At 63.6% G+C, this 10,965-nt stretch overlaps 2 protein-coding genes across 26 annotated transcripts; one reads left to right on the top strand and one right to left on the bottom strand.

The window, feature by feature from the left end:
• Positions 1-314: 314 nt before the first annotated feature.
• Positions 315-5,699, bottom strand: LRRC14 (leucine rich repeat containing 14). Of its 21 annotated transcripts, none has more exons than XM_027603239.2 (6): positions 4,315-4,364; positions 3,769-3,905; positions 3,608-3,653; positions 2,293-2,513; positions 1,516-2,100; positions 315-1,423 (listed from the first exon to the last, which is right to left on the bottom strand). In XM_027603239.2, the coding sequence occupies exons 4-6, from the start codon at positions 2,502-2,504 to the stop codon at positions 856-858; spliced, it is 1,365 nt and encodes a 454-aa protein (XP_027459040.1). In that variant the 5' UTR covers positions 2,505-2,513; positions 3,608-3,653; positions 3,769-3,905; positions 4,315-4,364; the 3' UTR covers positions 315-855. The 21 variants fall into 21 exon arrangements, with proteins under 21 accessions (XP_027459040.1, XP_027459049.1, XP_027458974.1 ...); XM_027603173.2 differs by having other exon boundaries at positions 317-1,423; positions 2,293-2,646; positions 3,565-3,653; XM_027603254.2 differs by lacking the exon at positions 3,608-3,653 and having other exon boundaries at positions 317-1,423; positions 1,516-1,685; positions 1,932-2,100; positions 2,293-2,646.
• Positions 3,979-10,946, top strand: RECQL4 (RecQ like helicase 4). Of its 5 annotated transcripts, XM_027603084.2 has the most exons (23): positions 4,410-4,649; positions 4,714-4,747; positions 4,832-4,962; positions 5,107-5,250; positions 5,560-6,137; positions 6,230-6,329; positions 6,401-6,527; positions 6,657-6,767; positions 6,869-7,000; positions 7,085-7,177; positions 7,257-7,393; positions 7,843-7,926; positions 8,004-8,183; positions 8,262-8,441; positions 8,514-8,655; positions 8,734-8,996; positions 9,080-9,362; positions 9,443-9,572; positions 9,654-9,823; positions 9,903-10,083; positions 10,166-10,313; positions 10,398-10,506; positions 10,596-10,945. In XM_027603084.2, exons 1-23 carry the CDS (start codon positions 4,539-4,541, stop codon positions 10,718-10,720), a joined length of 3,693 nt encoding a protein of 1,230 aa, XP_027458885.2. In that variant the 5' UTR covers positions 4,410-4,538; the 3' UTR covers positions 10,721-10,945. The 5 variants fall into 5 exon arrangements, with proteins under 5 accessions (XP_027458866.2, XP_027458889.1, XP_027458885.2 ...); XM_027603065.2 differs by lacking the exon at positions 4,410-4,649 and adding an exon at positions 3,979-4,108 and having other exon boundaries at positions 4,832-5,250; positions 10,596-10,946; XM_027603076.2 differs by having other exon boundaries at positions 4,832-5,250; positions 8,142-8,183; positions 10,596-10,946.
• The last annotated feature ends 19 nt before the right edge of the window (positions 10,947-10,965 follow it).

The raw sequence follows: 10,965 nt of genomic DNA, 5'->3' as shown, positions 1-10,965 counted from the left end.
GCTCTGCGGGCGGAAGTCCTAAGGTGCGAACGGACGGTGGCCAAGGAGGTTCCCCACACCCCTACCGAGGCCCTCCAGAAAAGACGCCTCCCAGGACTACCCTCACCTCTAGCTCTGCAGGGGCTGACACCGGCTCGCCAGCCTCTGGAGGACCTGGGGCCTCCCCGAGGTGGGAGGGGCGACGGGCTGTGGAGGCGTCCAGAGTGGCTGTGAGGCGGGTGGGGGTGCCCAGGGACGGGGAGGAGGGCAGCGGACTGGAAGACAGCTGTTAGTTACCCAGCGGCCAGGTTGGGGGTGACAGCAGAGCCAGCGACAAGTCATTCTGACCAATTAGGACAGAAGAAACAACCACAAATTTAAGTTCCAAACACACTGCACGTTTGTACCTTAATGACACCTTCTGGCTCCAAAGCCCAGCCAGGTGGTCTCCTGGGTGCCGGGGCAGGGAGACCCAGCTCTCCTTGAAGCAGGTCTCTGTTCCAACTTCAACCCCAGGGCAGTCTGCTCTTGGGAAGGGCCTAGAGAGAACACCCTCTCTCAGCTCGCAGCTGGGACCCCAGAAACATTCCAAAGAAAGGACCACAACACCAGAGGGTAGCCAAGTGCACCCAAACCAAACCTGGCCGTGCAGGCCTGGAATCCAGCCCTTGAAGCCCAAGCCAGTCAGGGGAATGGGTACAGGGCAAACTGCGCATGGTGCTGCACAAAGCATAGGAAGGCTCAAAATGCCCAGGAGCAAGGAAACCCGAGACCAGTGCCTCTGTGTCAGGCCTCCAACAGGGCCCCATGAAGGCTCTGTCTACCTAAGGCAGGGAGGGATCTCCATCAGCCCTGAACACCAGGACAGCCTGGAGGTCATAGGCTGAAGTAGTCTGCAGCCAGGCGCCCATAAATGTCTGTGGTCCAGAGCACATGAGCACGGCCCGAGGCTAGTAGCAGCTGGTGCAACTCGGCCTCCACACGAGCAAACTTCTCCTCGTTGATGGAAGCCTCCAGCAGAACAGAAGCAGGCGGTGGCCAGGGCAGGCCTTCATAACAGTCCACAGGGAAGGGGTGCACCACTGTGCGTAGCTCAGCCTGCACCACTGAATCCCGGAGGAGCTCCTTGAGGCCCGCCATGGACAGCGGGTTGCCATAGAGGCCGAGGTAGCGGAGGCTGCTGCAGCGCGTCAGCACAGGGAGCGTGGCCAACAGCTGGGTATCAGCAAGCTGGCACTCAGTCAGCTCCAGGTGCAGCAGTGTGGCCGCAGCTGCCTGGAGCAGACCCTGGAAAGGCTCTAGTTGGCTGCCAGACAGGTCATTGCCACTAAGGTCCAACTTCTTGAGATGGACAGCATGGGGGCTCCGTGCCAGAAAGCGCAGATCCTCGGGCAGCAGGGCACAGAAGGCCAGCTCCAGGCTCTCCAGGGGGCTCTGCAGAGTGCTATAGGGGACACAGGAGATCACAAACAGGCTGGACCAGGGGAGGGTCTGGGGGAGAGGAGGAAGGGCAGGGCAGTAGTGGGGCTTGCTCACCTGAGCAGCTGGTCCAACCGTCCCGAGAGGAGAGAGGAGCCCATGCTGAGCTCCCGCAGACAAGTGAAACGGCCCATCTGGGCCAGGAAGTAACGGAAGTTGTCCTCACCATCCACAGAAGGCTGCCTGGAGTCCCCGTGCACATAATGCAGCCGCAGACTGGCCAGGTGCTGGAAGCGGGCCACATGTGGGATGATAACAGACAGGCCACGGAGACCCAAGTTGTTAAAGCGCAGGTCCACACGGCGCAAGCAGCCCGCATCCAGCAGCTGCAGCAAAGCCACAGTGTTGCGCATGGGCAGGTCCTCAGCCCGCAGGTCCCGGCAGCAGAGCCGCAGCGGACTACCTACGCTGCTTCGGAGTGCCTCCCGCAGGAACGCATACGAGGCCCGGTTCACCCGCAGGTCCACACGAACCTCCACAGGAATGGGGGCCAGCCCGGGCTCTGCAGTCCCGCCCTGCTGCTGCGCTATGCAGGTGCGGGCCACCGCTGCTGTGCAGTCCCACATGCTCATGGTGCCAGGGTCCTGCTCCACGCCATCGTCCAGGAGGCCCGTCATGTCCAGCACTCGCAGGGCATGCTTCCTGGGAGCATGGGTAGGCTGAAGCAGGAGACAAGGGAGCAGAGCCCACACCCACTCCCAGCCATCTTGGGACAGGAGCAACATGCCTGTTCCTGCACTGAGTCCTTGCAGTCGCCTGGAACCTCACAGGGGACACTCTCTGCACCACCCCCCCCCCACCCCGGGCCCTCGGGGCCCTCGGGTGAGCCCATACCTGCAGAGAGGCTGTGTACCAGCCTCTGTCTCTGGGGTGTGGAGCCGGGCCGTCAGCCCCAGGATCACGGCCTGCATGCTTTCTGTACTGGGGCGCTCCTGCAGCAAGGCCCGGCTGCAGTGGGCACATTCCTGCAACAGCTGCTGGAAGCTGAGCAGTGGGAAGGGCCACGTGTGCACCAGCTCTCGAAGCACAACAGTCTTCTTGTCCATGAAGGCCACCTTGAACAGCAGGGGGAAGAGCTCTCGAGGCAGCAGGGGCAGGGCCTGGCAGGCAGCTGGCTGGCACTGGAGCACTTGCCGCGTGCTCAGGAACACAAGCGTGTGCATGGCGCTGGGCCAGGCAGGAAGCCACCTGCAGGGAAGGGCCCTTCAGCGGGGAGGACAGACCCCAGGCCACCACCCGGCCATAGCCTCCTCCATCACTGATAGGTAGCAAGCCCAGCGTGGCACTTGGTACAGCGCTGACACTCAGTGAAGGACCGTGGCACTGAAGAGCAAGTGCTAAGTGCCTAGCATTGGGCTAAGTGGAAACAGGGACAAGACCACCCCCCAGTTCCCTCCCTCCAGAAGCATGGAGTCTCTTTAGGGAAACGTAGCCATCAAACGGTACATAAATAGCACAGCATCAGACATGACCAGCTTGCCTGGATGTGCTTTAGACGGCTACTGCTCTGCAGGACCTCCCCCCCCTCCACACACACACACCTGTACTTGAGGCCTCCCAGATTACAAAGCTGTTTGTCAAGAGACTCTCTCTTCCTCAAAAGTAGAATAAAGCTCAGACCCTTCCCCCACCACGCAAGCACTAGAGGAGGTAGGACACTCCTAGGAGGCTGGAAGCTGCATCACAATCCGCCTCCCCACCCTCCTCCAGCTCTTGCGGGTGGTCCTTGGAGAGGAACTGGAAGCACTGATGCAGCTTAATACCAGCAAAGGTAAAAAGGGTTAGGACCCAGGGAACCTTGAGTCCAGACAGGCCTGACCCTCAGGTCTTAACTACTACCGTCCAGTAGTACTGCCAAGCACGGAGATCCCTGCAGATTCACAGAAAGAAAGCAAACTTCACCCACCAAGGTCCTTGCCACCTGTCTAAACGTCCTCTTTCCCCCAAGAGAGAACCACAGTGAGAGCCCAACTCTCAAACCCATGGGATTCAGTAGGACCCAGGCCAGGAAGTGCTCAGATGGAGAGAGTCAGCAGTTGAATAGGCATCCCAGCTAACAAAGGGCATACGGTAAATGCCTGAGACTATGGAGCTCTTAGACATCACCTCTACTGTTGACTTCAGCAGCAGCAACAGTCAGGGGACTTACTTTGGGCCAAACACCTCATCCTCAAAACTGCTTCCCAGTCATACCCCTGGAAACAAATTAGAAAACTAAGATCTAAGCCTTGCCAGGCCAAGGTCACAGCCTGGGCGATGAGCTCGGGGAAGGGGGAGCAGTCTGGCCCCAGGGACCCTGCTCTTCCGGACCTCATGCACAACGCAAGTCCTCAGGGCACTGGTTCCTGAGAAGCCCCGAACGCCAACCCTCGGCCTTGCTCTGCCTGGAGACAAATCTCGCGAGGGCGAGTCATACCTCGCTGTGACAGGACAGACCAACCCAGCACCTGTCACGAGAGGAAACGAAAGCAGCCAGTGTGGTCACCGTGGGAGGAGCCTCTGTGCAGTGGCCGCCGCCCCCTCCCGCCGGCCCGCGGCTCCCGGCGTTTCCCCGAAGACGCCCCCGCCCGGCTCCTCCCGGCCTCGAGCCGCGGGAGACCCTCAACGCGACGCCCTCCGCCTCCCGGACGTGATGTGCCCCTCGAAGCCGGTGCGTCGTCCCCCCGGGGCCCGAGGTCGCTCTGCCCGACGCAGGGCTCCAGGTTCTTCCCCCACACCCCGCGGACGAACCGTCCGGTTCCCGCTCCCGCCTCCCGGGCAGCGCCGCCCCAAGCGCCCGTGCCTGCTTCGTGCGGCCAGGCAGGGCCGGGGGCGCACGCCGCCCCGCTACATCTCCGGCCGGTGGCCCGCGCTCACCAGCCCCACAGCCGCTGCCACCGCCACCGGCCCCGCCTCACCGTCCGCGGCGCCCCGCCCAGCGCCTCCGCGCGCCGCGATGACGTAGACGCCACCCATTGGCCGCCCCACTAGGGTCCCACTGATTGGCTGTCCCGGAGGCGGCTGCCGAGCCGCCCCGCCTCCGACCCTGCTGGGTGCCCCCATTGGCCGGCGGCCGGCGTCGCCCTCGCGGCGGGAGATTCATGGAGCCCGGGGCGCCGGGCCGCGCCCTGGAGCGGCTGCAGGACGTGCGGGAGCGGCTGCGGGATTGGGAGCGCGCGTTCCGGAGGCGGTGCGGGCGGCGGCCGGGCCAGGTGCGGGCTGCCCGGGGGCGGGGGGCTGGGGGTTCGGCCGCGGGCTGACGCGTTCCCGCCGCAGGAGGACGTGCAGGCGGCGCCGGAGGAGACCCGCGGTGAGCGCGCGGACGTGGGGAGGAAGGAGGGACGGGCGGGGAGGGAGCCCGGCGGCCCCCGATGACCCTTGACCCCATCCCCAGCGCTCTACCGGGAGTACCGCGCCCTGAAGGAGGCCCTGAGCCGGGCCGGCGGCATCGGACCTCGTAGGCCCAAGCAGTCGCTTCTCGCGACGGCGGAGGAGGTACCCAGGCCTGGACGTCCTGGCCTGCGGGTCAGTCTCCTGGACCGCAGAGCCGGGAGGAGTCGTGATCAGGCCTCTGTGGGGCACAGAACGTCGGGGGAGGACCGGACCTGGGGGAGGAGGGGGGCTGGGAGGCTGGAGGAGGGCTCGGACCCCCACCCTCTCTTCCTGCAGAGGCTGGAGCCCAGCTGCTGGGGGCCGCACTTGAATCGGGCTGCGACCCAGAGTCCACGTTCTAGTCTTTCAGGGCCAAGTCCTGTGGGGTCTGTGCCAGACTATGGGAAGAGGCTTAAGGCCAACCTAAAGGCCACCCTGCAGGTAAGAGTTACCAGTAGGCCAAGTGGGCAGTGCGTCTGTCCTGGACGCAGAGCTGGTGTCCGCCCAGGGGCAGGATCACCACGTAGCCTTTCTCGTCAACCCTTCCACACTTTCGCGCTTGTACTTATGTGGCCATACGTACCCTTCCAGCACTAATCAGGGTGAGACTCCTGAGACGGGTTCAGAGCCAATCTCAGGCTTCTCACCTTGCCTGGTGCTTCCGGGTGGACATTCTGGGAGGTTTCAGAGTCTGTAGTACCAGCCCAGATACCTGAGTTCCTGCTTCCTGGTCCGTCTTCCCCCTCTCAGGCTGGGCCAGCCCTGGGCCACATACCCCGGCCTCCACGAAGACCCTCGTCCAAGACGCCCTCCCCGGGGCCACCAGGTGCAGGGGCTGCCCCCATCTCTCCAGAAGAAGTCAGTGAGGTGCCCCTCCAGCCTCGTGGGCCCCAGCTGAGGCCAGGCCGCCTCCAGCAGCTACAGGCATCCCTGAGCCTACGACTGAGCTCCCTAGATCCTGACTGGCTACAGCGGTGTCACAATGGGGCCCCAGACTTCCTGGGGGCTGCCCAGGCCTGCCCGCCTAACCTGGGCGTAGAGGGGTCACAGCCTCTGACCTCAGGTGTCCCATCAGTCCTTGGTCATAGCACTGGCCCTGAGACTCAAGCCCTACAGACAGGTGGAGTTACAGGGAGCCCCCAACCCGGCAACAGTCGAGGCAAGAAGTGGAGATGCGGTAGGGAACCAGAAGGGAACCCTGCCCAGGCCCAGCAGGACAGTGGCCAAGCGGGACCTCTGCCTCAAGAAGCTGAGGCTACGGGACATGCAGAAGATGGTCCAGGAGAACCCCTGTGGGTTCAGCCCCCCAGTGGCCCCACAGCCCCCAGGTACTACAGCTTCAGCTTCCCGGTAGGATCGCCTTGAGATGAGCCAGGGTGGGGCAGGCTTTGGGCATGGCCTGCTTGTACATCCTTTCTAGACGAGCTATCCAGAGCGGAGATAATTATGTGCGACTCAACATGAAGCAGAAACGCTATGTGCGGGGCCCAGCGCTCCGTGGCAGGCTGCTCCGGAAGCAGGTGAGGTGGTGGCAGGCACTCCCTTCATCCCTACCACCTTTTGCCTCTTGACCTTCTTTTGCGGCCCCCAGATGTGGAAGCAGAAGTGGCAGAAGAAAGGGGAGTGTTTTGGAGGTGGTCAGCCCAGAGCCACAGTCAGGAACTCTTGCTTCCGGTGTGGGCAGCTAGGCCACTGGTCATCCCAGTGCCCCCAGCCAGGTGAAACTTCTACTCTGGGTGATGGGTTCCTAACACTGTTCGGAGGAGACTTGTACTCTCAGGGAGGAGTGGGGGGAAGCACGTCTAGCTCGAACAAAGGAATCTAGCAGCTCCTTATACCGGATGCAGAGCCTACTCCCGGCCCCCAGAAGAGCAGTGAGAACGGAGAGGACGTGCAGACCCAGCTCACCTTGGAGGAAGCAGTCCAGAGGACAGGCACTGCCAGCTGTCAGCTCCCTGGTGAATGAAGGGACGGGGGGCAGGCTGTAGTTACCTGTTTTTGCTAGAAAGATCCCAGTCTAGTCTGGAGTCCCACACCACCTTTTTGTGTCCGTTTCTAGTAAGTGAGAAAGATACAGAGCCCTCTGGGCCTGAGCTGTTGGTGACCATGGAGCAGTCTGTGCCCCAGGTGCACTGCCCACCCCCCTATGTGCCACCACTCTACCCACCAGGGCCGTCGGGGCAGGTGGCAGGTGAGCGGAAGTCTACCAGCCCAGAGCCTTTACTGGGAGATGGGGGCGACTTGGGGCCATGCTGACCAACACCCCTGTCCCCAGAGACACCAGCGGAGGTACTCCAGGCCCTAGAGCAGCTGGGGCACCAAGCCTTCCGCCCTGGGCAGGAGCGTGTGGTCATGCGGATCCTTTCTGGTGAGCTTGGCTGCCGGGGGGATGAGGCAGGGCCAAGGCCTGGCCACGGAGTGGCACTACTGATCCTTGGTCCCACCAGGCATGTCCACGCTGCTGGTGTTGCCCACGGGTGCTGGCAAGTCCCTGTGCTACCAGCTCCCTGCGTTGCTTTACGCCCGGCGGAGCCCCTGTCTCACACTAGTCATCTCTCCCCTCCTGTCTCTCATGGACGACCAGGTACACCGACTGGAACCTTGGGCCCATGCAGAAGGCAGGAACCAGTGCCCACAGGTCCTCTGGCCCTTTTGGGCTGCTGCTTGTTACCTAATCAGAGCTGTAAAGAGCTCAGCTGTTCTCACCTCGTTGGCTATGTCCACAACCCCAGGCCTCATAGTGGCCCAAGGACAGCAGGGACGTGGCAGGTGGCCAGACGTGGGTCAACTCCTAGGAGGAGAGGCACTGGGGAGGGGGGACATCCCCAGTAGGGCCTGTCTGCTCCTGGCGCTTCTGAGCCAAGGCTCTGGGTGGCTCTGAATCCTTAGTCCTAGGCTCCACAGTCTGGGCTCGTTCTCCCTAGAGAGCCTGAGGCAGAGATGGTGGTCCCTGTCAGGCTGAGCAGCTGAGAGCCATTGGAGGGAGGGCCAAGGAAGGGTGGCTTGTAACTGGTCGCTCTCCCGTACCTGCAGGTATCTGGCCTGCCCCCGTGCCTGAAGGCAGCCTGCATACATTCAGGCATGACCAGGAAGCAGCGGGAGTCTGCCTTGAAGAAGGTGAGGGGCCTCACGTGGCAAGACGGGCAGGGGAGCAGATAGGCCCTTGGATGATGCTCCTGACCTTGCACCCTCAGGTTCAGGCGGCCCAGGTGCACGTGCTGATGCTGTCACCCGAGGCGCTGGTTGGGGCTGGCGCAGGGACCCCTGGCCGCCTCCCTCAGCTGCCTCCGGTCGCTTTTGCCTGTGTTGATGAGGCCCATTGCCTTTCCCAGTGGTCCCACAACTTCCGGCCCTGCTACCTGCGCGTCTGCAAGGTGAGTCTTATTCGGGGTATGAGTGAGCAGGCCAGGGAGGGCAGCTCGGGCATCTTCACCAGCTCCGCTCCCACACAGGTGCTGCGGGAACACATGGGCGTGCGCTGCTTCCTGGGCCTCACGGCCACGGCCACACGCAGCACCGCGAGAGATGTGGCCCGGCATCTAGGCGTAGCCGAGGAGCTTGTCCTCAGAGGGCCAGCCACCATCCCCACCAACCTGTACCTCTCTGTGTCCATGGACAGGGACCCAGACCAGGTAGGTGTACACACCTGGGCCAGGCAGAGGCGCGGCCTCTGACAGCCCCCACTGACCACCATCACCCACCAGGCTTTGGTGACACTGCTGCGGAGTGATCGTTTCTGTGCTCTGAGCTCTGTCATCGTGTACTGCAATAGACGCGAGGACACAGAGCGTGTTGCCGCACTGCTCCGCACCTGCCTGCCTGAGGCCCGGGACCTGGGGCCCAGAGGTGAGGCCAGCAGGGTTGTGCCCCACAGGAGCTGCCTCAGGAACACAGTCTACCCAACTGTCTCTGTCTCCCCCGCAGGCCAGGCCCCCAAGGCTGTAGCCGAAGCCTACCACGCCGGCATGTGTAGCCGGGAGCGGCAGCGGGTGCAGCAGGCCTTCATGGACGGCCGGCTGCGGGTGGTGGTGGCCACGGTGGCCTTCGGGATGGGGCTGGACCGGCCAGACGTGCGGGCTGTGCTGCACCTGGGGCTGCCCACAAGTTTTGAGAGCTACGTACAGGCTGTGGGCCGGGCCGGGCGTGATGGCCAGCCAGCGCATTGCCACCTCTTCCTACAACCCCAGGTTCTTCCCTGCCCCGCTCGAACCCACCCCCAACCCCCCCACCACACACACCCAGCCACCCGTTCACAGCTGCCGTGTCGCAGGGCCAGGACCTGCAGGAGCTGCGGAGACACGTGCATGCCGACGCCACCGACTTTCTCGCCGTGAAGAAGCTGGTCCAGTGCTCGTTCCCACCCTGTACCTGCACCCGTGCCCATGCCCAACGCCCCCTGGAGCAGGATGGAGCCGAGAGCCAGGAGAGGCCTGTGGCCATGTCCCTGAGGGAGGCCGAGCAACCCAATGTTGAGTGCACAGCCCGGTGCCCGGGCCACGAGCGGGCGCTCCCAGTGCGGCCATTGGTGCAGGCCCTGGACATGCCTGAGGAGGGTGAGGAACTGGGGGTGGCGGTGGGCGCGTCCCCACATGCCCATGTCCCCACGTCCCCTAAACCCGGCTCTGCCCCCCAGCCATTGAGACCCTGCTGTGCTACCTGGAGCTCCACCCACGGCGTTGGCTGGAGCTACTGACACCCACCTGCACCCGTTGTCACCTGCGCTGCCCCGGGGGCCCCCCCCAGCTCCAGGCCCTGGCCCACAGGTGAGCACATGTCCCAGCCCGGGCTGCGGCCAGGGACACGGAGCCAGGACTGCTTATCCCATGTCCCTTCCGCTGGTGCAGGTGTCCCCTCCTGGCCATGTGTTTGGCCCAGCAGCCACCGCAGAACACAGGTGGGGGAAGCTGTTCTGTCGAGTTCGATGTGCTGCAGCTGGCCGGCTCAGTGGGCTGGAAGCTGGCCTCTGTACAGCAGGCTCTCCGTCAGCTGCAGTGGGAGCCAGAGCCCGGGACAGGTGCGCCCTGCCCCCAGCCCTCCTTGGCCCCAGCCCTGCTTGCCGCCCGCTCACCCGTGCGTGACAAGCTCTCTGGCAGGTGCACCTCGGGACACGGGGGTGCTGGTGGAGTTCCGGGAGCTTGCCTTCTGTCTGCGTAGTCCTGGAGACCTGACGGCCCACGAGAGGGACCAGATCTGTGACTTCCTGTACGGCCACATACAAGCCCGAGAGCAGGAGGCTCTGGCCCGCCTGCGCCACACTTTCCAGGCCTTTCACAGGTGCAGGAGGGGTGGGCAGGGCCTGGGGCCACCTCCACCCTTCCCTCAGGTGAGCAGCGCTGACGGATCACTCTCACTCCAGCGTCGCCTTCCCCAGCTGCGGGCCCTGCTTGGAGCAGCCTGATGAGGAGCGCAGCGCCAGGCTCAAGGCCCTGCTCAGCTGCTACTTCGAGGAAGAGGGTTCAGGGGGCACGGAAGACGAGCAGGGCCCAGAGCCAGGACAGGCCAGGGTGAGTGCTAGCCCCTCCTGGCCTGCAGTGAGGTCAGGCTGCAGGGCGCACACACGCTCACAGTCCACTACATGCCACCCGTAGATCCAGGACTGGGAGGACCAGATTCGCCAGGACGTCCGCCACCTTCTGTCCTCGTGGCCAGACCAGCAGTTCTCAGGCAGGGCTGTGGCCCGTATCTTCCACGGCATTGGTGAGGGCCTAGGAGGTTGGGCTCTGATAACGGGCAGGGGCCAGGCATGGCCCAGAGTCCTCAGGGTCATGTGTCCCATTCCACCACAGGAAGCCCCCGCTACCCAGCGCAGGTGTATGGGCGGGACCGGCGCTTCTGGAGAAGATACCTGCATCTGAGCTTCCCTGCCCTGATGCACTTAGCCACAGAGGAGATCCTGCGGTGGGGCCACTGACCACCCTGCCATGGGCGGGCCCTGCTCCCCCACATCACGGACAGGCATGCACAGGGCGCCGCGTGGCCACAGTACGGAGGGAATCAGGCGTGGCATTGTGTCAGGGAAAAGGGACATCGATGGCCATGACAATGACTGACAACCCTGGGCAAAGCCCACCACCAGAAGTGTGGGGGCAAGGAAGCCCCAAAATGCAGAATAAAAAATGCTCAAAAGTCACTCTCAGGAACCCTCTTTTCTGAGGA

The sequence above is a fragment of the Zalophus californianus genome, chromosome 4 (genome assembly GCF_009762305.2).
Source record: "Zalophus californianus isolate mZalCal1 chromosome 4, mZalCal1.pri.v2, whole genome shotgun sequence".
Classification (NCBI taxonomy): domain Eukaryota; kingdom Metazoa; phylum Chordata; class Mammalia; order Carnivora; family Otariidae; genus Zalophus; species Zalophus californianus.
This window is presented reverse-complemented; position numbering and strand designations above follow the sequence as displayed.

Excerpts from the sequence above, each read along its gene's own strand:
- LRRC14 (XM_027603223.2), bottom strand. The coding sequence starts at position 3,773 with ATGAGGTCCGGAAGAGCAGGGTCCCTGGGGCCAGACTGCTCCCCCTTC. Across the intron at positions 2,514-3,607 it reads GATGAGGTGTTTGGCCCAAA|GTGGCCTTCATGGACAAGAA; the intron begins GTAAGTCCCCTG and ends CTGCTGTTCAAG. Across the intron at positions 1,424-1,515 it reads CGGTTGGACCAGCTGCTCAG|CACTCTGCAGAGCCCCCTGG; the intron begins GTGAGCAAGCCC and ends TGTCCCCTATAG.
- RECQL4 (XM_027603057.2), top strand. The coding sequence starts at position 4,539 with ATGGAGCCCGGGGCGCCGGGCCGCGCCCTGGAGCGGCTGCAGGACGTG. Across the intron at positions 7,001-7,084 it reads GCCGTCGGGGCAGGTGGCAG|AGACACCAGCGGAGGTACTC; the intron begins GTGAGCGGAAGT and ends CCCTGTCCCCAG. Across the intron at positions 9,573-9,653 it reads CTCCAGGCCCTGGCCCACAG|GTGTCCCCTCCTGGCCATGT; the intron begins GTGAGCACATGT and ends CCGCTGGTGCAG.